The 25,411-nt window shown below is 38.7% G+C and overlaps 4 protein-coding genes and 1 long non-coding RNA gene across 5 annotated transcripts; 2 read left to right on the top strand and 3 right to left on the bottom strand.

Moving 5' to 3' along the window:
* The first annotated feature begins 2 nt into the window (after positions 1–2).
* LOC112560485 (histone H3.v1-like) lies at positions 3–3,296 on the top strand. The gene is made up of 4 exons (XM_025232380.1): positions 3–151; positions 817–901; positions 1,118–1,229; positions 3,023–3,296. Exons 1-4 carry the CDS (start codon positions 138–140, stop codon positions 3,163–3,165), a joined length of 354 nt encoding a protein of 117 aa, XP_025088165.1. The 5' UTR covers positions 3–137; the 3' UTR covers positions 3,166–3,296.
* Positions 2,920–7,794, bottom strand: LOC112560479 (jmjC domain-containing protein E-like). Its single transcript, XM_025232368.1, has 4 exons — positions 6,440–7,794; positions 5,848–6,030; positions 5,105–5,247; positions 2,920–4,638 (listed from the first exon to the last, which is right to left on the bottom strand). The coding sequence occupies exons 1-4, from the start codon at positions 7,703–7,705 to the stop codon at positions 4,557–4,559; spliced, it is 1,674 nt and encodes a 557-aa protein (XP_025088153.1). The 5' UTR covers positions 7,706–7,794; the 3' UTR covers positions 2,920–4,556.
* Positions 7,795–8,720: 926 nt separating this feature from the next.
* LOC112560486 lies at positions 8,721–11,074 on the bottom strand. The gene is made up of 3 exons (XR_003098546.1): positions 10,980–11,074; positions 10,113–10,204; positions 8,721–9,761 (listed from the first exon to the last, which is right to left on the bottom strand). It is a non-coding gene; the product is annotated as an uncharacterized LOC112560486 (long non-coding RNA).
* Positions 11,075–13,449: 2,375 nt separating this feature from the next.
* LOC112560484 (collagen alpha-2(VIII) chain-like) lies at positions 13,450–16,060 on the top strand. The gene is made up of 3 exons (XM_025232379.1): positions 13,450–13,604; positions 14,333–14,424; positions 15,022–16,060. The coding sequence occupies exons 2-3, from the start codon at positions 14,379–14,381 to the stop codon at positions 15,435–15,437; spliced, it is 462 nt and encodes a 153-aa protein (XP_025088164.1). The 5' UTR covers positions 13,450–13,604; positions 14,333–14,378; the 3' UTR covers positions 15,438–16,060.
* Positions 16,061–19,245: 3,185 nt separating this feature from the next.
* On the bottom strand, positions 19,246–20,060 carry LOC112558835 (complement C1q tumor necrosis factor-related protein 5-like). The gene is made up of 2 exons (XM_025229529.1): positions 20,015–20,060; positions 19,246–19,661 (listed from the first exon to the last, which is right to left on the bottom strand). Exons 1-2 carry the CDS (start codon positions 20,058–20,060, stop codon positions 19,246–19,248), a joined length of 462 nt encoding a protein of 153 aa, XP_025085314.1.
* Positions 20,061–25,411: the final 5,351 nt, after the last annotated feature.

Genomic DNA, 25,411 nt, shown 5'->3' with positions numbered 1-25,411 from the left:
ATCACGTGATGCATAATGAGCCGAATTTGGGCGGGAATCTAAAGGCAGTCGTCTGCACGCTCTCAGTCTTTGTTCGCGTTCGAGGAAGCAGCTTTGGTTGTGTGAAAGAAATAATTTGAAGATCACCAAACGTCAGCATGCCTGGAACTAAGTAAGTGTAGTATCGTTTTAACACTTACTTTATCATCATAATATGTGTACTTCATAATGCTTTTCTCTAAAATTATGTCATTTTTGTTGTGCGAAAAGATAAACCTATGGAGGAGGTGAATCGTCGCTTATTTGCATGACCTGCTTTCTCATCAGCCCGACACAAAGAAAAGAAAACTACGCTTAGTTAAAACATGCTCGTACTTTCAAGCAAAACCGGATATCAAAAGCAATCAAAATGTTCCTTCGAAAAAAACAACTTTAGTGTTTAACTTTGTGTTTTAATTGACATTACTTCCTTGTCAGCGATCGCGAATTCATTAATGACGTCACGGACCCGGCAACTCTGTGCCGTGTGCTAGATGCATTGATTGACGCATGTTCTAGAAACCTCTATTTCAAGATTCAATTTCCTTGGAAGAAAATAAGAACCTTTACCATTTTGTTTTCAATAGACCCATATTAAAATGTTTCTAGAATGAAGTACATTTAAATGCAGATTTAGAACGAAGTAAATTTATGTAAAGATTGTTATGGTATATTGTTTATAGCGGTGTAACGGGATGAAACTTCCCAGCAGTACTTAACGTCTCGGTATAGTCTGCCGGGCCTTTTTTTTTTATCAACTGGTGGGAGACAAAAATTTTTTTTTTGATTTTCCTGCAGGGAAGAAGTTGAGGTCGAGAGCACCGAGACCGTTCCAGAAATCAAGGGAAAGACCGTGGAGGATGTGAAAGCTAAGATTGAACAGGTAGGTGAAGATTCATAAATACAAGCACGTGGTTTATACTGATTAAGTGGCGCTGTAGTACAACAGGAATTTCTTAAAGGGAGACTATTTCATTCCATACGCAGTAAATAGTAACCGATTAATGTCTGCCTGTTTAATAATTGTAAGTCGGCATTTCAAGTCCCATCACCTCGCACCATTATACAACAGTGTGTTTAAGTAGATCTTTTTCTTCAGGCTGAAAAAAAAGAAGAAGCAGAATCAACAGAAGAAAAAACAGACAACGCAGAGGAAAACACAAACGATAACGCATCTACAGACCAATCTGAAACAACAGAAGCTACAACAGGTACTACTTTACAATAGTAAATTAGAAAATTACTGTTGTGTATTAACCACAACCTACTTGTTTTCAAAGCTTTGCAGGACTGATTCACGATATTCCTAAAGATGCAGCACTAAAAGCAATTTTTAATTTAGTTTTGTGATGAGAATTACCAGTTTAGTGTGCTGCCTCTGACTTTGCCATCAGCATATTCTCGGAGAACTAGCATATACACATATCAGTCAATTCATTCATTATTAAAATGTTAACAAATGTCGATGAAATTAGGAACAATTGATGTTTCAATACGAATGCGTCAGTGTGCAAGACCAGTGATAGAATTTTTTCCTGGATCAGCCATGTTTGGCTCTTTGTGCCACTTATGTTCCAGTTTTACAGATACTATTTCTGTAATGCGCATAGAGTTTGCCAGTAAAATGCTTCTATTAAAATGCATTACTGATAGAGCTACTCAGAAGTCCTCTGTCACAAAGACTTTGACTTGACCATTATAGTTTTCTAAGATTATAGCAGCTTATGCTTGCTACTAAATGTATGCTGTTGGTAAAATGAAGGGGTATACTGTAACTTTGTAACAACAGTTTGGCAGTGACAGCTTATTTTGCAGTTAGGTCTTCTGAAAACAAAATCTTCTGCAGTAGATTTTTTAAAAAGATATTTTCAGTTATATTCATTAATCTATATGGTACCCATTTTAAAAAAATGCAGTGATGGCATAGTTACAACTCAGCACTAGTGGTATGCCATTGTGTGCTATATTTAATATAATTAGTGTCAATGGACATGCTGAGATATACTTGTAAGTCGTTTTTAAAAAAGTAAACTAAATTTTAGCATTTATTACTTTTAAAAAAAGTGTTACTTATTTGATAACTGGTTTAAAGAAAAGATCTTGGTTGTAGTAAGCTTTATGGCCTGGACTTTAAATTTTTACTGAAGAAAACATAATCGGTTATGACTTAGTGGTTTGAGTAGTCAACCCTTTAGTACCCATCAGGTGGTATATTGTATTCATATCAAGCAAGGTTTAATATGAAGTGCAATCATTTAGATAGCAGTATGTAAACAATCTTTTAAAATCAAGCTCTGATTAATTCTTTATCACATACACTAAACATCTACATGGTTGCGTGTAGTGGGTTTTTTCCCCCTGTCGTCATCTTTGTCATTACTTAAAGTTAACCCTTGTGGAATGAGGAGTCATGATTGTGGCTTTGTCAGAGAAGGCATTTTCATTACTTTAGTTAACAAAAGTTTATAGGCTTCTTGGTCTAATGTTTGCCTGAAAGCAGTAGTAATAAAAAGGACAAAAAGTCACCTACATTTCCAGTTATTAGCCATGGTCTTTGTACACAATTATATGCAATGCTAAGAGAGTTAACATTCTTTTCTTTGATCCAGGTATTGCCTAACACTTAGTGGTTGTCTGCCATTTAGAATTTTTATTCTACTGTAATTATAAGATAGAATGTTCAAATTTCTTTCCTAAGTGCGATGCCAAATTAAAAAAATTTATAAGTACTTGGCCAAAACAATTTTTTTTTTAAACTAATGCATGGGCTGTATTTTTGGGTGCATGAATCCGAATGTTATTCTCAAGCTTGATGTGAGGTGGCTTGTGTTTCTTAAGCAGTTCTCATTCATAAGTACATATAAAAGATTTGTGCAACACTATAAAGAAAACAAGAGTGGCTCATCTTGCAATGGAAAAATTTTATTGCATCTATTGGTAGTCTGAGAATTCATAACTAAAGTGCATTGTTATATTCGTAGTGCCTTTTTTCCCTTTAAAACAGATGTCACCGAAACGGCAGCTGCAGAAAAAAGAAGTGCAGAAGAGGAGACAGCTGAAGATGAGAGTCCAACCAAAAAAGTGAAAAAAGCAGAGGAGGAAGAAGAAAGTGAAAAGGCAGAGGAGGAAAACGAAGAATCTGCCTAAATCGTGGCTAGTGTGAAAGTGTAGACATGTTTCTTTTGGATTTCAAGAGCTAGCTGTAAAATTTTCATGGTCTCATTTTACTGTGTTCTGTTCAACTTGTTCGTAAAAATAAAATGTTCATTTTTGTTTCAGATTGTCTGCTGTTAGTGATTTATTGCAGAGTAGCGAGTTTTCTTAAACACAGCAAGTACTAGTTGTTGCTAGGTTTGAAATGAATCTCAAATGTAAATATCTGGCTGTTTTCTGATAAAAGTAATCCAGCTATCGTGTGCACTACTGAAATGCACTCCAAGCTACTCGCATATTATATGTAAATTCAATTATCCTCACAAGTTGCGACTAGGGACATTCTTGGCCCTTTGTTCCACCTGCACTTCATGATAATTATCCTGTAATTTTATGTTTATCTTGCTTGCCTAGCTTTATTGTGCTAGAAGCTTGCACAATGAAAGCCAGTTGCATTCATTATTTTAGCAGCATGTGCACCAAAAATGTGTCAACAAGGGTTGGCATGCAACAAAAGTGTAACTATTTCTAATGGAACCTGGAGCAAACTGTATAAGCCTTTAGGCATCAGTTAACATGCTACTGTAAGCTGGAATGTTAAGGATGATACAGTTATGTAAACATTTTATACTCAATCTGACTGCTTCATGCTTGCCATTTTGAAATCCTTTAAAGAAGCAAGAGTAAGACATTTGAAAGGCCAAATGACAGCTTTGTTTACCTTTTGGGTCCTATTTAAAGTGATATGCTTATGAGATTAGACATCTTCATTAGCCATGGACAGTAGATGTTCTGGTGTCAGTGTTGACCTCTGAACAATGGTTTACCCTTGCTTCAATACTACAAAGCAATTTTACTCCAGAATACATATCAATATGGATGCAAGTATCATCAACTCCCTTTTCACATGCTCTGTGGTCATTTTGCCCCGGACTGATCATGCAGCTGGCATTAATGTAGCCACCTTTCTAGGTGGTTTATTATTACTCCAATAGCTTTGTGCGTAATGGTTATTGCATACAGAATTGACCAAGCATATGCGTACTTTGTCAAAATTTAATTAAGCAGTCCATTCTTCATTGAAAAATTTACTTTGGAAAGGAGCGAGTTGAAAGTTACTTGCCAAAAGTGAAAAATCTAAGGCTCTAGGGCATCCTATAAGCAAGTGCTACATCAAGAAAGAAATATTGTACCAAAGCCACCTACACACAATCCTGATACCTTGTGATGCCTACACACATTGCCGGAGTGCTCCATTCACCATGACCCCAAAGGAGTTTTTTTTAAAAAACAGAATTACAACTGTAACTACATCCAATGCATAAAAGTTTAAAAATAGAATCGAAATTACCTAAAGTTCTTGAAATAACTCATGTTGAAGCAGATTATAAAAGATGCCTATATTTTGGGTTCACATCCAATCTGCACTCTGGACAAGGAAACTGTCTGGTAAAGAAAGGCTCATACCTGAAACAGGCAAATGAAACTATGAAATAGCATATCAAGAGCAAAAAAAGATCCAGATTATGCTACCTAGTACATTGTATAATTAGGCTTGCTTAAAAATGGGGGGGGGGCTTCATTGGTACAAGTAAACATTTTTGAGAGGTTGATGCATAACTTCCCGTCTTCCTCATTTCCCTCAACTGTTTTATTGGTACCAGCTAGATTATGATGCCCTTGCTCTATTTTACCCTCTAGGCTATCTGCTATTGCTTTTATAAATTTAAATAACTAAAATACTAAGATCACACATTGATCCTTTCACTACATACAAATGTACCAAAACAAGAATATATTAATGCAAAAGGCCGTTTACCCTATTGGAAACGGCTAAGAGTTTATGGCCTTTTTAATCTGCAAACTGAAAGCAATATCTGAAAAATGAGGCACATGCAACAAAATTTAAATGAGTGTAAAAAAAATGACTTGCCAAAAGTTAACAGCCAGGTTGCGTTTTTGCAAAGGACTTGGATGAGACTGAACTTCATGCCACCAGAATGCAGGCATAAACAAGACTTCCCCTTCTTTTATTGTGCATGAAAGCGGTCTGGCTTGTTTGAAGTTAGGAAATCTCTAGAGAAACAACATTTTATTCTTTCTAAATAAGAACCAGTTTTGTGACAGGTGGAGATTTTGTAATACATAAAAGCAATATGTACGGCTGAAGTGCAATGATAAAGGGAAATTGTACGTAACTTAAAACTGCTATTTCTTGACCAAGTGAGAAAACAAAATTAAAGTGAATATTTAATAGAAGATGCATAAAATGACTCATCTGAAATAATTTGTATTGCTAGGTTTGTATACAAATGCAGAAGAAAACCACTTAAAGATTGAGATATGTCTGCCAGTTCAGCAAAACTGCTGTTTAAGGTAGATGATATGCTGTTGCACTAAAGGAGGCCAGATGGCCTTCATATTTCAATTAACTGCAACATATAAACGTTATGATTTACAGAGTTATTTCCCATGAACTGATTTTTTTTTTCCTTTTTGAGGTTGGGGAGGATGTGACTGGCCTTATGCCATACTCTTAATAATTATATATAAATAACCACACCTTCCTTAACTGAAGGTAAATTAGTTCTTCATTTGGTTCTTTATCACACGTAACATAATCGTGGACATTTGTTCCATTCTTTAACAATGTGACATCAAATCGTCGTTACCTACCTCAAAATTTGGGTTTAAAATGTCAATGGGTGTCATGACCATGGCGGTGCTGTCCAGAAGAGTAGATCGCTGAAACTGTCTGGTTGTTTTGTTGTATGACAAGAGAGCTTCAGGAATGTGTGCTTCATATAGAAGTTCATTGTTGTAGGGCTCAAAAAGGGTAAGTTCTTTTGAGCCACTAATCTGTACCAAATCAATCATGTATTGAGAAATGGTAAAAAAATTTTTTAACCTAAACTTGCAAAAAGGACACAAATGAAGTACTGCTATGAGAAAAAAAATGTAGTCACAGCAATAATGCTACCAGCACCCCCCAAAACACACACACACACTTGTTGATTATCAATGCTTACTGCAGTTATTGAAAGCATTTATCAGCCTAAACAATGTTTCTGATTATTGTAAAACCCTACTATTATTTGGTGAAAATGCTTTTCATACCCATGTGTACCAAAAGCATGAAAGCATATAAAAGAGAAACTAGGACAAGCAAATTATCAGCTGAAAATTAACAGAAAACTACCTACATTAAACATTACGGAATTTGGACATGTTAACAAAGATTATATCAAAATATTTGTTAAAAGCATACCTGACAGAGAAAATTATCAAATGGGTCAAAATGAGTTTTTCCAAGTGTATTTCCATCACTTAACCAAATGTTTAAATGTTTTAGGTTAAGTACATTTTGTATGAAAAACATTTCTGTGATATCTTCCTTGAGGTCTGGGAAGTAGTCAGAAACTGAAGTATATTCTAAATATGCTGAAAAGTTTGTAAGTCGTCCTTCTGAAACATTTCCAATAAGATCAAGAAATTCAGAAAACTTAATTTCTGTTGTTGCAGGCCTGACAACCACCAGATCTGGGTAGGGAAGTTTTTTAATAACCGCTTTAGGTATTTTAAATGTTGCAAAGCTGTCCCAAATGTTAGCTGCTTCAATACCTTCATATTCTCCTTTTGGGGTTAATTTTATGTGAACATGTCTATCGCCATAACGCTTTCTAAAAAAATCACTTGTCCATTTCACCAAAGCTGTCCAGTGGTCCATTGCACCTGTTATAATAACTGGTTTAGAACGTGCTAGAAAATCATGAAAGAAACGGTCTTTACTGGGCATTGGGATCCGCTCACATTCTGGTATATTTTGATAAGGCTTAACATTATTTTCCGCGGCAAGTTCTGACTGACATGGTACTAAGTCTCCTTTCTCGCACTGTTTCAAAGTGGCTGATTTATGGAATATGTCGGATATCGTCACTGAACCTTTGAGCTCCTTGACGTGAAACAGTTGTTCTAATATAGACTCACGGTGCAGTCCTTCGATCGTCAAACCCCCATCTATACGGCGGAAAGTATGGCAGGCGGAATTAACAAACTCTACAAATGCTTCTGTTGTTGTCAAGCCACCGTATGCCAACGCTTCTGGGTGCACCGTGTAACCTTCCGGTTCGAGGAGACAAGTTCGGTCCTCCACCATCCGTGGGAAAACGACAGCTGAAGGTCGTTCTGAAAAGTCTCCCAAATTGAGCTTTTTTCCAGAAGGCCATTGAAAATTTTCAAAATCGCATACACCATAGACAACATTTGCCTCATTCCAGAAGGCCACGTCAGCCCAGTCCAAAAGGTTTTGCTGTCTATCGTAGGCGTTATCTTTCGTCTGCTTCATATTCAGGAATGTCGAAGACACAGCAACGATACATTTGGACTTCGACAAACGCAAAATATCAGGTGGTGAAAGAATCGGAGCTGCATCAAAGCATCTGATTAGAGTACACAACACAAACGCAACAATTGCTGTCACCAGAGGCACGAGTGTCGATAGAGTGGACACCTCAGAGTTTGAAAGTGCTGCCATGTTACAAGGGCCGTAACTCGTTTGAAAATGTTCCCAAGGGCGACAACAGTGTCAGTCTTTAGGCAGTGCGATTTATTATACATTTATATCTTTAAGAAAATTTAACAATGCTCAAAGAACACACAACAATATATATATACCTCTCTTGCACACACACACTCAAGTGGACAAAACTGAATACATGTACAAGTGAAAACGCCGATTAATACTCAAATGCTTTGCTAGTAGAATTTAATTGTCTACTCTAGACTAACCATGTGCTGTAGTCAAAACTGTGATATAAAGAGTGGAAGAATATAAGTATATACTTATTCCATGGCGGAGAAATTTTGTGGCTTTTTGGGGAAATCCGTTCTACCGCAGACTTTAACGAGAGATAACAAGTTTAGGCTGTACTCTAAACAAGCACGCACTCAAGAATTGAGTGTGTTCAACAATTTGTCCTTGGTTATATCTTACTTTTAAAAGTTAATTTGCGTACTCTTCCTCGAATAAGCGTTTTACTTTCTGTTCATCGCCCGCAAAACACTGACACGACATGCAGTGACCACCATGGCGACTTGCAAGGCTGGCCTGAAAACTTAATCATCTCCTTATGAAATACCTCGATCTTGTTACCTAATTTATTTCTCACACATATTTCATCCATCCATGTTCCCCTGATTTTTTTTTTTCTGTCTGCACCTTCAGTTACTGTATTTGTTTATCCGCTTTGAGTCCTCTACATGATCTGATCACAATGAGCCTTCTACAGTGTCTTCAGTGAAAGCAGCGTTTAACACAACACTGCAGACCTAAGCGAGTCTTCTTTCAGACTAATGTGTTTGTTCAATGTGCAGTCACTTTGTTTCCTGTGACAATGTATCACTTGTTTTGGTGAATTAATACGTGTATAATATGTGTACAAAGAGGAGCATGTCGCGTTTTGTAGCTTTCATCCTTCACAAGCATTCAAAGCCGATTTTTACAAACCAATTTAACCCGCATCACATAAAATAGCAAAACAAACAAAAGCTGACCGAACAGTCATTTTATTCAGCACTGAAAAGAGTAAACTGTCAAATATATTTTTGAACCTTCTTTCTTCGTGTACTGTATTATCTTCATTGGCATGTCTAGTGAAGAAAGCTTTCACTAAAAAAACTAAAACTTACCCAAAAATATCCACCGAAGAAAGAAAAACAAACAAAAAACAACAACAACCGACGTTAATGTTTAAGCGGTCAAATGTTTCTAAATAACACGGTTCGTTATGTGCAACCTATGAAGTGGTCATCTTCAGCTGGACATGTGTTCAAATCTACCTCCCAATTAGTTGAAGATGTAAGACAATTGGAATTATTTGCTTTGTTGAACACATGATTTCTTTTGTCTTAAGCTCGATTTCTATCTAGTAAATGTCTCTTAAATTAACACTTTATATGGTGGCACCATGATTTTGAATTGCAGTCGTCGCCCTCTATTTTATATACTTATTTCATGTTGTCGTTGCATTTATTAGTATCGTATCTTTTAAGGTTCATACAAAAAGAAAGGGTTCTAGAAAGGATATGTTACTAACATGAGTAACAGCAAAAAGAGGAATTCAGAATGGCCAAGCATAACGTGAGAAACGATTATTTGCATAAGCTCAGATTTCTTTAGCAGCCGCACACCCGAAACCCAGAGAAATGGGTATGCATCAGTCCCCAGTATCTACCAGGATAGACTGGATTGGCCGTTTCTACCCAGACCTGGTCATTAGCTGCTAATTGCAGAATAATTCCAGTAGACACGCTTTCTGCGTCGCCAGGTTGTGTGGTGTTAAGAGCCATCCTGGAGACAGGTGTGAAATTTCGTCTGATGTCTACCATCACTCTCATCTTGTTAGCGGTGAACACTTGGGTCGCGAAATAATACACTCCAGGGGCTGGAGCAGTGAATTTGCCGGTGCTGCAGCTATACGCGTTGCCACGGTTAAAGATGACGTTATTGAAGATGTGGGGACCAGTTGCGGGCGCTGAGACATATTCTGAAGAAAACTGAGCCTGAAACGCCACCTGCTGTCCTAGGATACCTGTTTGAACGATTCAAGAAACAGAAAATGTACATAAAGACAACACGTTTCTATCGTGCGTGCTTGTGTGTGTTTGAGAAACTGGGAGAAACTTTGTACATATAATATGAATACAATGTAAATGTTTAGGTAGCACGAAACAGTTCGACTGTCGTCTGGATAGTTGCATTTTGTAGGAATTATTTTCCACCTGTTTCGTACTTTTATGAGTCAGATTCATTTTTAAATGGAATTTTAAGACAATAATTTTGGTTTACTTATTTATTTACAATATTTAAAGCACACAAATTGGAGATATCTGACAAATATCGTGCTGGCACAAACTCCTATCAAATATTTGAAAGCACTCACCTTGCCCAGCAAAGGAGCTTACGATCAGCAGCAGAACGAATTTCATCTTTGCAACTTACGTTTCGAAAACGTCAACAGGGAAATGTGGAAACCTATTTGAAAAACTACAATGTCAGAAGAAGAAGAAGAAGAACAACAACAACAACAACAACAACAACAACAACAACAACAACAACAACAGCAACAACACAGTCAGAAATTCTATTGATATCTAGCGATGTGGACAGTTTCGTACAGTCTTTGCGACAATTTTAAGTAGTACTACACACTTTCATTAAACTTGGAATTGTTTGAATGTTATTAGAAGGCTTTACTACGCCCAAGCTTTCACGACAGGAGGACGAGTTAGTGGCGGTGAGACGCCATCTTTTGCTCTTCAAGTTTATCTGGAAAAATTGTACCTCCATCTCCAGCTCTGAAGCTGCTTCCTTTTCTCTCCAGTATGGTTTATTTCATTTTGCACTACAATCTCTCACTTCTTAACTCCACGCTCCATGGTCACGTTTTTAATGCTTATTCCAAACGAGTTTAATTTTATCAAAGACAAATAAACACTTCATTTGTCGGAAAACAAGAGCGCGCTCGCTTGCGCCTGTGTGCCATTCTCACATCCTAATCATTATCAAATAAAATTTGGGGTCGACTAAGAAAGCTTTTGTTAACTTGGGTGTCACAGAACAAATGTTTCCTCCACATTTATAAACCATTCCCTAATTTAGCCCGCTACACATTCAAGTTACCGCGACGCCTTTTAATCAACTTACTGTCATTGTAAGGCACATCATTAAAATGAAAAACAAAAACCAGGTACACTCATTGATACAGATGATAATGATGATGATGATGACGACGACAACGAAGATTTACCTCTATGCCTTGAAGAGTGTGCCTTTCCTTGGTCTGTCCTCCTCGATTAGCACGTTAGCAGACAAGTGATGACTTATATAGGCTGACACCACTAGTTAATCACGATTATAAATGCTTTTGTCTTCAAGAACTCATTGTTTTACATTGTTGTTACCTTGAAACCGGACATAAGCAAATGACAAATATTCGCCATTGGTGCATCCACTATTGGCTGGGTGGTGTTTGTGGGAGGAGGAGGAGGAGTATGTTTTTGAGAAGCAGGTTGAGTTGGCGTATCGTTTAAACATATTATGTGTTAAATGAGCACAAGTGCAGGACCTGGTTCATGTTTCACAGTCAAGGCCTCTGGATTCGGCAAAGAGACTGAGCACTACATGACGGCGTGTCGGGTCTTTATCGCATCATCATTGAGTTTCTCTCACGTTTGCATAATCATTTCATTTACTGACTAATTACAGTGGAACCTCGGTTAACGAACTTAATCCGTTCTGGAAAGCTGTTCGTTATCCGAAATGTTCGTTATCCGAAACACTTTTTTCCATAAGAAATAAAGGAAATAGATTTAATTGGTTCCCAGCCTCTGTTGACTCGCTAATATTTGAAAGTTGCAGGCTATATAGGTATTTGTTTTAATGAGAACAGTTATAATGCAGTTTAAATGAAGTTAAATATAAAAACATTAACGAAAGCATTGAAACATCAGAAAACTTGCCGTTTTGACGGCGTGGATGCAAGCGGGTGTGGTGAGGATGGGGTGGAATTACTGCTTTGATTCCCCCTCCATGAACACGTGACATAATAAAATCGGGGTTAACCTTTTTCTGTAGCTTTGAGGTTAAAGGAAAAAAACTAGTCCAGTGTCTGTTCCTTCTGCCTTTTTTGTAAAACTCTTCGATAATACGACATCACATATCCGACAGACGCATGCCACCTTCATACTTTGAAATCATTTCCTTTTTCAATTCATTTGTTGGCCGCTTCCTTGTCATTACCTCACTGCTATTAATTGCTCTTAATCTTCTTTGGAATCATGATTGAGGATTATCTTATTAAAATAAAGCATAACAATCACTAAATAAGAAGGATGCGCACAGATAAGGAACAATCGATCGTAACTGTGTCTCGAGCGCGAATGATGACATGCTAGTCGGTCACGTGTTGTTCACGTGGCTGTTCGTTATCCGAAATTTTGTTCGCTATCCGAGACAAACTTTTAACGAAATTTTTGTTCGTTAACAGAAATATTCGCTATCCGAGGCGTTCGCTAACCGAGGTTCCACTGTATTGACATTCCCGAGGAAGGAGGTGTAAGTGGTGCATCTGTTTCAGTTTCACCTAATGGTATGTTTGAAGTACCTGTGGATGCGAGTGTTCGGGTGGGGATGGTGGGGGAAAGCGTGGGTTGATCGCTGGTTGGAAGTGAGTTTCACTGCAAGAATTATGCACCTAATTTAGCACGCATCTAAGAATTGGCACACACCATGCGCTACTCAGTTCCAGAGCCGAGATGTCCTTGACTTGTAGATACTGGATACTGCCTCAACAAAAATATTCTGCAATGATGCATCTGGTATGGTTGTTTGTGTGGGGGTGGGGGTGGCACCCACGCACTCCCCCACCCTCCTAGTCACGTCCGCCAGTTCTCTAAAACACAGTGTTGTCCATAGGAATGGGAATCCCATGGGAATCCCATGGGAAACGTCCCATGGGATGGGATGGGACAGCACACATTTGTATTTCCCATGGTAGTCGATACTTGATATTGTAAAATAAATTTACGCTAAAATTTGCATTGTCAGACTTTTTAAGCACAGGAAAAATACTTTTTTATTCCAGTTTCATTATGCCATGACTTTGTTAACATGTGTGCAATGCGCAGTGTTGTCCATGGGAATGTTATTACCATGGGAATCCCATGGGAAACGTCCCATGGGATTGGATGGGATGGGACAGGCATAAATTGCCATGGGATGGGATGGGATGGGATAGAAAATATGTCCCATGGACAACGCTGCTAAAACACCTTTATGTAAGGCTGAAACAGATCCACCACCTGTGCTCAGTCCCATCGCCGTATCCAGAGACCGTGACTATGAAACAATAACATGTCATGCACGTGTGCTTATTTACTTAACATAATACACCAACTCACTTTTTTCTCAAATACGTACTCCCCAACCACCACACCCACACCCACACCCACACAAACAACCATACCGGATGCAGAATATTTTTTTTATTTCAGAACAATCTAATAGCTTCCGTTTGAATAACGACGACGACGACGACGACGACGACGACGACGACGACGATGACATGTGGCGAGGCAGTATCCGGTATCTGTAAGTCAAGGACATCTCAACCTGCTTCTCAAAAACATACTCCTCCTCCTCCTCCCACAAACACCGCCCAGCCAATTAGCGGATGCACCAATGGCGAATATTTGTCATTTGCTTATGTCCGGTTTCAAGGTGACAACAATGTAAAACAATGAGTTCTTGGAGACAAAAGCATTTATAATCGTGATTAACTAGTGGTGTCAGCCTATATAAGTCATCACTTGTCTGCTAACGTGCTAATCGAGGAGGACAGACCAAGGAAAGGCACACTCTTCAAGGCATAGAGGTAAATCTTCGTCGTCATCATTCATCATCATCATCATCTGTGTCGGTTTTTGTTTTTCATTTTAATGATGTGCCCTACATTGACAGTAAGTTGATTAAAAGGCGTCGCGGTAACTTGAATGTGTAGCGGGCCAAATTAGGGAATGGTTTATAAATGTGGAGGAAACATTTGTGCTACTTAAGTTAGTAAAAGCTTTCTTAGTCGACCCCAAATTTTATTTGATGATGATTAGGATATGAGAATGGCACACAGGCGCAAGCGAGCGCACGCTCTTGTTTTCCGACAAATGAAGTGTTTATTTGTCTTTGATAAAATTAAACTCGTTTGGAATAAGCATTAAAAACTTGACCATGGAGCGTGGAATAAGAAGTGAGAGATTGTAGTGCAAAATGAAATAAACCATACTGGAGAGAAAAGGAAGCAGCATCAGAGCTGGAGATGGAGGTAGAATTTTTCAGATAAACTTGAAGAGCAAAAGATGGCGTCTCACCGCCACTAACTCGTCCTTCTGTCGTGAAAGCTTGGGCGTAGTAAAGCCTTCTAATAACATTCAAACAATTCCAAGTTTAATGAAAGTGTGTAGTACTACTTAAAATTGTCGCAAAGACTGTACGAAACTGTCCACATGGCTAGATATCAATAGAATTTCTGATTGTGTTGTTGCTGTTGTTGTTGTTTGTTGTTGTTGTTGTGCTGTTGTTGTTCTGACATTGTAGTTTTTCAAATAGGTTTCAACATTTCCCTGTTGACGTTTTCGAAACGTAAGTTGCAAAGATGAAATTCGTGCTGCTGCTGATCGTAAGCTCCTTTGCTGGGCAAGGTGAGTGCTTTCAAATGTTTGATAGGAGTTTGTGCCAGGACGATATTTGTCAGATATCTCCAATTTGTGTGCTTTAAATATTGTAAATAAATAAGTAAACAAAATGCTAATCTTAAAGTGAAATTTAAAAATGAATCCCACTCAGAAAACTACCAAAGAAGTGGAAAATACATCCTACAAAACAGTACAAATAGTAATGGTCTCAAACAGGCTTGCTTTGACTACGAAAAGACTTTCTTAATTCAGTAATTAACATTTCTATTGATTTCCTACACGTTTTTAAACTTTCTATTCATTAGGACATTTATGAGTACTGCTACACTGTCCTTATTACTGACGCCTAGTTATGGAGTTAAGACAGGTAAATAGACAGCCACCAAGAAGTGCGACGGGATAGTTTTGTGTTTCTTAACAGCCTTAGAAAATTCAACTATCCAGACGACAGGCGAACTGTTTCGTGCTACCTAAACATTTACATTGTATTCATATTATATGTACACAGTTTCTCCCAGTTTCTCAAGCACACACACACAAGCACGCGCGATAGAAACGTGTTGTCTTTATGTACATTTTCTGTTTCTTGAATCGTTCAAACAGGTATCCTAGGACAGCAGGTGGCGTTTCAGGCTCAGTTTTCCTCAGGATATATCATAGTGCCCGCATCTGGTCCCCACATCTTCAATAACGTCATCTTTAACCGTGGCAACGCGTATAGCTGCAGCACCGGCAAATTCACTGCTCCAGCCCCTGGAGTGTATTATTTCGCGGCCCAAGTGTTCACCGCTAACAAGATGAGAGCGAAGGTAGACATCAAACGAAATGGCACACCTGTCTCCACGATGGCTCTTAACACCACACAACCTGGCGACGCAGAAAGCGTGTCTACTGGAATTACTCTGCAATTAGCAGCTAACGACCAGGTCTGGGTAGAAACGGCCAATCCATTGTACGATATTAGATACTTGGGAGAGATGCATAGCCATTTCTCTGGGTTTCGGGTGTGCGGCTGCTAAATATGTCTGAGCTTATGCAAATAATCGTTTCTCACGTTATGCTTGGCCATACTGAATTTATCTTTTCGCTGTTACTCATGTTAGTAACATATCCTTTCTAGAACCCTTTCTTTTGGTATGAACCTTAAAAGATACGATACTAATAAATGCAACGACAACATGAAATAAGTATATAAAATAGAGGGCGAATATTGGAATTCAAAATCATGGTGCCACCATATAAAGTGTTAATGTAAGAGACATTCACCATGCAGCAATAGAGCGTAAGAGAAAAAAAAGTCATGTGTTCAATAAAGCAAATATTTCCAATTGTCTTACATCTACATCTAATCGGGAGGTAAATTTGACACGTGTCCTGCTGAAGACGACTTCATAGGTTGCACATAACGAACCGTGTTATTTAGAAACATTTGACCGCTGAAACATTAACGTCGGTTTGATTTTTTTTTTATTGCTTTGGTGGATTTTGGGGTAAGTTTTTGTTTTTTTTAGTAAAAGCTTTCTTCACTAGAAATGTTTATAAAATTGCCAATGAAGATAATACAGTACACGAAGAAAGAAGGTTCAAGAATATATCTGTCAGTTTACTCCTTTCAGTGCTGAATAAAATGACTGTTTGGTCAGCTTTTGTTTGTTTTGTTACTTTATGTGATGTGGGTTAAATTGGTTTTTAAAAATTGGTTTTGAATGCTTGTGAAGGATGAAAGCTACAAAACGCGACATGCTCTTATTTGTACACATACACACTCACCAGAACAAGTGATACATTGTCACAGAAAACAAAGTGACTGCACATCGAGCAAGCACATTATTCTTTATGAATCTGTACCAAATCAATCATGTATAGAGAAATGGTAAAAATTCTTTTAACCTAAACTTGCAAACAGGACACAAATGAAGTACTGCTATGAGAAAAAAAATTTAGTCACAGCAATAATGCTACCAGCACCCCAACACACACACACTCGTTGATTATCAATGCTTACTGCAGTTATTGAAAGCATTTATTACTAGTCCTACAGCCTAAACAATGTTTCTGATTATTATGAAACCCTACTATTATTTGGTGAAAATGCTTTTCATACCAATGTGTACCAAAAGCATGAAAGCATATAAAAGAGAAACTAGGACAACCACCAGATCTGGGTAGGGAAGTTTTTTAATAACCGCTTTAAGTATTTTAAATGTTGCAAAGCTGTCCCAAATGTTAGCTGCTTCAATACCTTCATATTCTCCTTTTGGGGTTAATTTTATGTGAACATGTCTATCGCCATAACGCTTTCTAAAAAAAATCACTTGTCCATTTCACCAAAGCTGTCCAGTGGTCCATTGCACCTGTTATAATAACTGGTTTAGAACGTGCTAGAAATCATTAAAGAAACGGTCTTTACTGGGCATTGGGATCCGCTCACATTCTGGTATATTTTGATAAGGCTTAACATTACTTTCCGCGGCAAGTTCTGACTGACATGGTACTAAGTCTCCTTTCTCGCACTGTTTCAAAGTGGCTGATTTATGGAATATGTCGGATATCGTCACTGAACCTTTGAGCTCCTGGACGTGAAACAGTTGTTCTAATATAGACTCACGGTGCAGTCCTTCGATCGTCAAACCCCCATCTATACGGCGGAAAGTATGGCAGGCGGAATTGACAAACTCTACGAATGCTTCTGTTGTCGTCAAGCCACCGTATGCCAACGCTTCTGGGTGCACCGTGTAACCTTCCGGTTCGAGGAGACAAGTTCGGTCCTCCACCATCCGTGGGAAAACGACAGCTGAAGGTCGTTCTGAAAAGTCTCCCGAATTGAGCTTTTTTCCAGAAGGCCATTGAAAATTTTCAAAATCGCATACACCATAGACAACATTTGCCTCATTCCAGAAGGCCACGTCAGCCCAGTCCAAAAGGATTTGCTGTCTATCGTAGGCGTTATCTTTCGTCTGCTTCATATTCAGGAATGTCGAAGACACAGCAACGATACATTTGGACTTCGACAAACGCAAAATATCAGGTGGTGAAAGAATCGGAGCTGCATCAAAGCATCTGATTAGAGTACACAACACAAAGGCAACAATTGCTGTCACCAGTGGCATGAGTGTCGATAGAGTGGACACCTCAGAGTTTGAAAGTGCTGCCATGTTACAAGGGCCGTAACTCGTTTGAAAATGTTCCCAAGGGCGACAACAGTGTCAGTCTTTAGGCAGTGCGATTTATTATACATTTATATCTTTAAGAAAATTTAACAATGCTCAAAGAACACACAACAAAATAGCTAAGCACACATGATGTAAGACCTGAACTATATATACCTCTCTTGCACACACACACTCAAGTGGACAAAACTGAATACATGTACAAGTGAAAACGCCGATTAATACTCAAATGCTTTGCTAGTAGAATTTAATTGTCTACTCTAGACTAACCATGTGCTGTAGTCAAAACTGTGATATATAGAGTGGAAGAATATAAGTATATACTTATTCCATGGGAAGAAATTTTGTGGCTTTTTGGGGAAATCCGTTCTACCGCAGACTTTAACGAGAGTTAACAAGTTTAGGCTGTACTCTAAACAAGCACGCACTCAAGAATTAAGTGTGTTCAACAATTTGTCCTTGGTTATATCTTACTTTTGAAAGTTAATTTGCGTACTCTTCCTCGAATAAGCGTTTTACTTTCTGTTCATCGCCCGCAAAACACTGAGCACGACATGCAGTGACCACCATGGCGACTTGCAAGGCTGGCCTGAAAACTAGACCATCTAGCTCCTTATGAAATACCTCGATCTTGTTACCAAATTTATTTCTCACACATATTTCATCCATCCATGTTCCCCTGATTTTTTTTTCTGTCTGCACCTTCAGTTACTGTATTTGTTTATCCGCTTTGAGTCCTCTACATGATCTGATCACAATGAGCCTTCTACAGTGTCTTCAGTGAAAGCAGCGTTCAACACAACACTGCAGACCTAAGCGAGTCTTCTTTCAGACTAATGTGTTTGTTCAATGTGCAGTCACTTTGTTTCCTGTGACAATGTATCACTTGTTTTGGTGAATTAATACGTGTATAACATGTGTACAAAGAGGAGCATGTCGCGTTTTGTAGCTTTCATCCTTCACAAGCATTCAAAGCCGATTTTTAAAAACCAATTTAACCCACATCACATAAAATAGCAAAACAAACAAAAGCTGACCGAACAGTCATTTTATTCAGCACTGAAAAGAGTAAACTGACAGATATATTCTTGAACCTTCTTTCTTCGTGTACTGTATTATCTTCATTGGCATGTCTAGTGAAGAATGCTTTCACTAAAAAAAACTAAAACTTACCCAAAAATATCCACCGAAGAAAGAAAAACAAACAAAAAACAACAACAACCGACGTTAATGTTTAAGCGGTCAAATGTTTCTAAATAACACGGTTCGTTATGTGCAACCTATGAAGTCGTCATCTTCAGCTGGACATGTGTTCAAATCTACCTCCCAATTAGTTGAAGATGTAAGACAATTGGAATTATTTGCTTTGTTGAACACATGATTTCTTTTGTCTTAAGCTCTATTTCTATCTAGTAAATGTCTCTTAAATTAACACTTTATATGGTGGCACCATGATTTTGAATTCCAGTCTTCGCCCTCTATTTTATATACTTATTTCATGTTGTCGTTGCATTTATTAGTATCGTATCTTTTAAGGTTCATACAAAAAGAAAGGGTTCTAGAAAGGATGTTACTAACATGAGTAACAGTGAAAAGATAAATTCAGAATGGCCAAGCATAACGTGAGAAACGATTATTTGCATAAGCTCAGATTTCTTTAGCAGCCGCACACCCGAAACCCAGAGAAATGGGTATGCATCAGTCCCAAGTATCTACCAGGATAGACTGGATTGGCCGTTTCTACCCAGACCTGGTCTTTAGCTGCCAAATTCAGAATAATTCCAGTAGACACGCTTTCTGTGTCGCCAGGTTGTGTGGTGTTAAGAGCCATCCTGGAGACAGGTGTGAAATTTCGTCTGATGTCTACCATCACTCTCATCTTGTTAGCGGTGAACACTTGGGTCGCGAAATAATACACTCCAGGGGCTGGAGCAGTGAATTTGCCGGTGCTGCAGCTATACGCGTTGCCAAGGTTAAAGATGGCGTTATTGAAGATGTGGGGACCAGTTGCGGGCGCTGAGACATATTCTGAAGAAAACTGAGCCTGAAACGCCACCTGCTGTCCTAGGATACCTGTTTGAACGATTCAAGAAACAGAAAATGTACATAAAGACAACACTTTTCTATCGTGCGTGCTTGTGTGTGTGTTTGAGAAATAGGGAGAAACTTTGTACATATAATATGAATACAATGTAAATGTTTAAGTAGAACGAAACAGTTCGACTGTCGTCTGGATAGTTGCATTTTGTAGGAATTATTTTCCACCTGTTTCGTACTTTTATGAGTCAGATTCATTTTTAAATGGAATTTTAAGACAATAATTTTTGTTTACTTATTTATTTACAATATTTAAAGCACACAAATTGGAGATATCTGACAAATATGGTGCTGGCACAAACTCCTATCAAACATTTGAAAGCACTCACCTTGCCCAGCAAAGGAGCTTACGATCAGCAGCAGAACGAATTTCATCTTTGCAACTTACGTTTCGAAAACGTCAACAGGGAAATGTTGAAACCTATTTGAAAAACTACAATGTCAGAACAACAACAACAACAACAACAACAACAAGCAACACAACAACAACAACACACACATCAGAAATTCTATTGATATCTAGCCATGTGGACAGTTTTCGTACAGTCTTTGCGACAATTTTAAGTAGTACTACTCACTTTCATTAAACTTGGAATTGTTTGAATGTTATTAGAAGGCTTTACTACGCCCAAGCTTTCACGACAGGAGGACGAGTTAGTGGCGGTGAGACGCCATCTTTTGCTCTTCAAGTTTATCTGAAAAATTCTACCTCCATCTCCAGCTCTGATGCTGCTTCCTTTTCTCTCCAGTATGGTTTATTTCATTTTGCACTACAATCTCTCACTTCATAACTCCACGCTCCATGGTCACGTTTTTAATGCTTATTCCAAACGAGTTTAATTTTATCAAAGACAAATAAACACTTCATTTGTCGGAAAACAAGAGCGCGCGCTCGCTTGCGCCTGTGTGCCATTCTCACATCCTAATCATCATCAAATAAAATTTGGGGTCGACTAAGAAAGCTTTTACTAATTTGTGACTAGCACAAATGTTTCCTCCACATTTATAAACCATTCCCTAATTTGGCCCGCTACACATTCAAGTTACCGCGACGCCTTTTAATCAACTTACTGTCAATGTAGGGCACATCATTAAAATGAAAAACAAAAACCAGGTACACTCATCGATACAGATGATAATGATGATGATGATGACGACGACAACGAAGATTTACCTCTATGCCTTGAAGAGTGTGCCTTTCCTTGGTCTGTCCTCCTCGATTAGCACGTTAGCAGACAAGTGATGACTTATATAGGCTGACACCACTAGTTAATCACGATTATAAATGCTTTTGTCTTCAAGAACTCATTGTTTTACATTGTTGTTACCTTGAAACCGGACATAAGCAAATGACAAATATTCGCCATTGGTGCATCCACTATTGGCTGGGTGGTGTTTGTGGGAGGAGGAGGAGGAGGAGTATGTTTTTGAGAAGCAGGTTGAGTTGGCGTATCGTTTAAACATATTATGTGTTAAATGATCACAAGTGCAGGACCTGGTTCATGTTTCACAGTCAAGGCCTCTGGATTCGGCGATGGGACTGAGCACTACATGACGGCGTGTCGGGTCTTTATCGCATCATCATTGAGTTTCTCTCACGTTTCCATAATCATTTCATTTACTGACTAATTATTGACGTTCCCGAGGAAAGAGGTGTAAGTGGTGCATCTGTTTCAGTTTCACCTAATGGTATGTTTGAAGTACCTGTGGATGCGAGTGTTCGGGTGGGGATGGTGGGGTAAAGCGTGGGTTGATCGCTGGTTGGAAGTGAGTTTCGCATCAAAGAATTGGCACACACCATGCGCTACTCAATTCCAGAGCCGAGATGTCCTTGACTTGTAGATACTGGATACTGCCTCAACAAAAATATTCTGCAATGATGCATCTGGTATGGTTGTTTGTGTGGGTGTGGGGTGGCACCCACGCACTCCCCCACCCTCCTAGTCACGTCCGCCAGTTCTCTAAAACACCTTTATGTAAGGCTGAAACAGATCCACCACCTGTGCTCAGTCCCATCGCCGTATCCAGAGACCGTGACTATGAAACAATAACATATTCATGCACGTGTGCTTATTTACTTAACATAATACACCAACTCACTTTTTCTCAAATACTACTCCCCAACACACACCCACACCCACACCCACACAAACAACCATACCGGATGCAGAATATTTTTTTATTTCAGAACAATCTAATAGCTTCCGTTTGAATAACGACGACGACGACGACGACGATGATGATAACATGTGGCGAGGCAGTATCCGGTATCTGTAAGTCAAGGACATCTCAACCTGCTTCTCAAAAACTTTACTCCTCCTCCTCCCACAAACACCACCCAGCCAATAGTGGATGCACCAATGGCGAATATTTGTCATTTGCTTATGTCCGGTTTCAAGGTGACAACAATGTAAAACAATGAGTTCTTGGAGACAAAAGCATTTATAATCGTGATTAACTAGTGGTGTCAGCCTATATAAGTCATCACTTGTCTGCTAACGTGCTAATCGAGGAGGACAGACCAAGGAAAGGCACACTCTTCAAGGCATAGAGGTAAATCTTCGTCGTCGTCATCATTCATCATCATCATCATCATCATCATGTGTCGATGAGTGTACCTGTTTTTTTTTCATTTTAATGATGTGCCCTACATTGACAGTAAGTTGATTAAAAGGCGTCGCGGTAACTGAATGTTAGCGGGCCAAACTTAGGGAATGGTTTATAAATGTGAGAGAAACATTTGTGCTAGTCTTAAGTAAAAAGCTTTCTTAGTCGACCCCAAATTTTATTTGATGATGATTAGGATATGAGAATGGCACACAGCGCAAGCGAGCGCGCGCTCTTGTTTTCCAACAAATGAAGTGTTATTTGTCTTTGATAAAATTAAACTCGTTTTGAATAAGCATTAAAAACGTGACCATGGAGCGTGGAATAAGAAGTGAGAGATTGTAGTGCAAAATGAAATAAACCATACTGGAGAGAAAAAGGAAGCAGCATCAGAGCTGGAGATGGAGGTAGAATTTTTCAGATAAACTTAAAGAGCAAAAAGATGGCGTCTCACCGCCACTAACTCGTCCTCCTGTCGTGAAAGCTGGGCGTAGTAAAGCCTTCTAATAACATTCAAACAATTCCAAAAGGGTTTAATGAAAGTGTGTAGTACTACTTAAAATTGTCGCAAAGACTGTACGAAACTGTCCACATGGCTAGATTTATCAATAGAATTTCTGACTGTGTTTGTTGTTGTTGTTGTTGTTGTGTTGTTGTTTGTGACCATTGTAGTTTTTCAAACTAGGTTTCAACATTTCCCTGTTGACGTTTTCGAAACGTAAGTTGCAAAGATGAAATTCTGCTGCTGCTTGATCGTAAGCTCTCCTTTGCTGGGGCAAGCGTGAGTGCTTTCAAATGTTTGATAGGAGTTTGTGCCAGCACGATATTTGGTCAGCATATCTCCAATTTGTGTGCTTTAAATATTGTAAATAAATAAGTAAACAAAATTATGTCTTAAAATTCCATTTAAAAAATGAAACTCTGACTCAGAAAACTACAAAAGAAAGTGGAAAATACATCCTACCAAAATAGGTACAAATAGTAATAGGTCTCAAACAGGCTTGCTTTTTACTACAAAAACGATTTTCTTAATGCAGTAATTAACATTTCTATTGATTTCCTCCTACAGCGTTTTACCAACTTTTCTATTCATCTAGGACATTTATGAGACTGCTACCACTGTCCTTATTACTGCATGTCTAGTTCATGGAGTTAAGACAGGTAAATAAGATAGCCATCAGAAGTCGCGACGGGGATAGTTTGTGTTTCTTAATAGCCTTAGAAAATTCAAGCTATCCCAGACGACAGTCGAGCTGTTGCGTGCTACCTAAACATTTACATTGTATTCATATTATATGTACACAGTTTCTCCCAGTTTCTCAAACGCACACACACCCCAGCACGCGCCCCGATAGAAAACGTGTTGTCTTTATGTACAATTTTTCTGTGTTCTTGAATATTTCAAACAGGTATCCTAGGACAGCATGGTGGCGTTTCAGGCTCAGTTTGGTATCCAAGAGAAATATTACCAATAAGCTCAGCACCCGCAACTGGTCCCACATCTTTCGATAACGTCATCTTAACAGTGGCAACCGCGTATAGCTTGCAAGCAACCGGCAAATTCAACTGCTCCAGCCCCTGGAGTGTATTATTTCGCAGTCTCAAGTGTTCACAAGAAGCGAGAGTGATGGTAGACCATCAGACGAAATTGGCACACCTGTCTCCAGGATGGCCCTCTTAACACCACACAACCTGCGACCACAGAAAGGCGTGTCTACTGGAATTGCTCTGCAATTAGTAGCTAAAGACCAGGAATCTGGGCTAGAAACTCTGGCCAATTCTATCCAGACCACCTGGTAGATACTGGGACTGATGCATAGCCATTTCTCTGGGGTCCTTCGGGTGTGTGGCTGCTAAATATGTCTGAGCTGTATCTGCAAATAATCGTTTCTCACGATTATGCTCCTGGCCACTCTGAATTCCTCTTTGCTGTTACTCATGTTAAGTAACATCCCTTTCTAGAACGCCTATTCTATTTTGTACTGAACCTTAAAGAATACGATTACTACATAAATGCAACGACAACATGAAATAAGGACTATATAAAATAGAGGCGAAGACTGGAATTCAAAATCATGGTGCCACCATATAAAGTGTTAATTTAAGAGACATCTTACTAGATAGAAATCAGAGCTTAAGACAAAAGAAGCAATCATGTGTTGAACAAAACGCAAAATAATTCCAATTGTCTTACACTCTACATCTTAATCGGGGCGAGTAAATTTGACACGTGTCCAGCTGAAGATGACGACTTCACAGGTTGACATAACGAACCGTGTTATTTAGAAACATTGAACCGCTTCAAACATTAACATCTCGTTTAGATCTTTTTTTATTGCTTTGGTGGATTTTTTTTGGTAAGTTTTTGTTTTTTTTTTAGTAAAAGCTTTCTGCACTAGAAATGTTTGAAAATTGCCAATGAAAGAAATACAGTACACGAAGAAAGAAGGGTTCAAGAATATATCTTGTCAGTTTACTCCTTTTCAGTGCTGAATAAATGACTGTTCGGTCAGCTTTGTTTTGTTACTTTATGTGATGTGGGGTTCAATTGGTTTTAAAAAGTCCCGGTTTTGAATGCTTGTGAAAGGATGAAAGCTACAAAACGCGACATGCTCTTATTTGTACACATACACACTCACCAGAACAAGTGATACATTGTCACAGAAAACAAAGCGACTGCACATTGAGCAAGCACATTAGTCTTTAAGAACACACGCTTGATTTTGAAGTGTTGTGTTGAACCCTTGCTTCTCCCTTTTGACTGAGTGGAATGCTTTACTACAAAAGAGTAGTATGAAACAAGTCCAGTTACAAAGTGAGATAAAAAAAACCTGTGCGAAGTAGAGAGGGACGGAATAAGGTTGAGAAAGAGAGGTAAATAAACCACAGAGTATATCTTACAGGAGTGTAGGCTTCTCAAGGTACCGAGTGCGGGAGTCTTGCCGTCATCGCTATCCCTCGAAACCATGCTGTATGGACCTGTATATGCTTTGCAGATGACTGCCAGTTTTATCTTGAAAGCTGGCCTCCAAGTGTGATAAAAAAAAGTAGGAAATCTAGAAGAAGCAGAAAGGAGGGAACAAGAGGCATTACCGAAGGAGGCCGGTTTTCAGGCCAGC

Source organism: Pomacea canaliculata, linkage group LG3 (genome assembly GCF_003073045.1).
Source record: "Pomacea canaliculata isolate SZHN2017 linkage group LG3, ASM307304v1, whole genome shotgun sequence".
In the NCBI taxonomy this organism is placed as follows: Eukaryota; Metazoa; Mollusca; class Gastropoda; order Architaenioglossa; family Ampullariidae; genus Pomacea; species Pomacea canaliculata.
The sequence above is the reverse complement of the archived record's forward strand: the minus strand, read 5'-3'. Positions and strand labels throughout refer to the sequence as shown.

Bases quoted from the DNA above. Each gene is read 5' to 3' on its own strand.
- LOC112560485 (XM_025232380.1), top strand. The intron at 902-1,117 runs GTAGGTGAAGAT...CTTTTTCTTCAG, and splicing joins TGAAAGCTAAGATTGAACAG to GCTGAAAAAAAAGAAGAAGC. The intron at 1,230-3,022 runs GTACTACTTTAC...CCTTTAAAACAG, and splicing joins AACAACAGAAGCTACAACAG to ATGTCACCGAAACGGCAGCT.
- LOC112560479 (XM_025232368.1), bottom strand. From the start codon at position 7,705: ATGGCAGCACTTTCAAACTCTGAGGTGTCCACTCTATCGACACTCGTG. The intron at 6,031-6,439 runs GTATGCTTTTAA...GATTTGGTACAG, and splicing joins TTGATAATTTTCTCTGTCAG to ATTAGTGGCTCAAAAGAACT. The intron at 4,639-5,104 runs GCAAGTCATTTT...TGCCTGTTTCAG, and splicing joins AACCTGGCTGTTAACTTTTG to GTATGAGCCTTTCTTTACCA.
- LOC112560484 (XM_025232379.1), top strand. From the start codon at position 14,379: ATGAAATTCGTGCTGCTGCTGATCGTAAGCTCCTTTGCTGGGCAAG. The intron at 14,425-15,021 runs GTGAGTGCTTTC...TCGTTCAAACAG, and splicing joins AAGCTCCTTTGCTGGGCAAG to GTATCCTAGGACAGCAGGTG.
- LOC112558835 (XM_025229529.1), bottom strand. From the start codon at position 20,060: ATGAAATTCGTTCTGCTGCTGATCGTAAGCTCCTTTGCTGGGCAAG. The intron at 19,662-20,014 runs GTGAGTGCTTTC...TCGTTCAAACAG, and splicing joins AAGCTCCTTTGCTGGGCAAG to GTATCCTAGGACAGCAGGTG.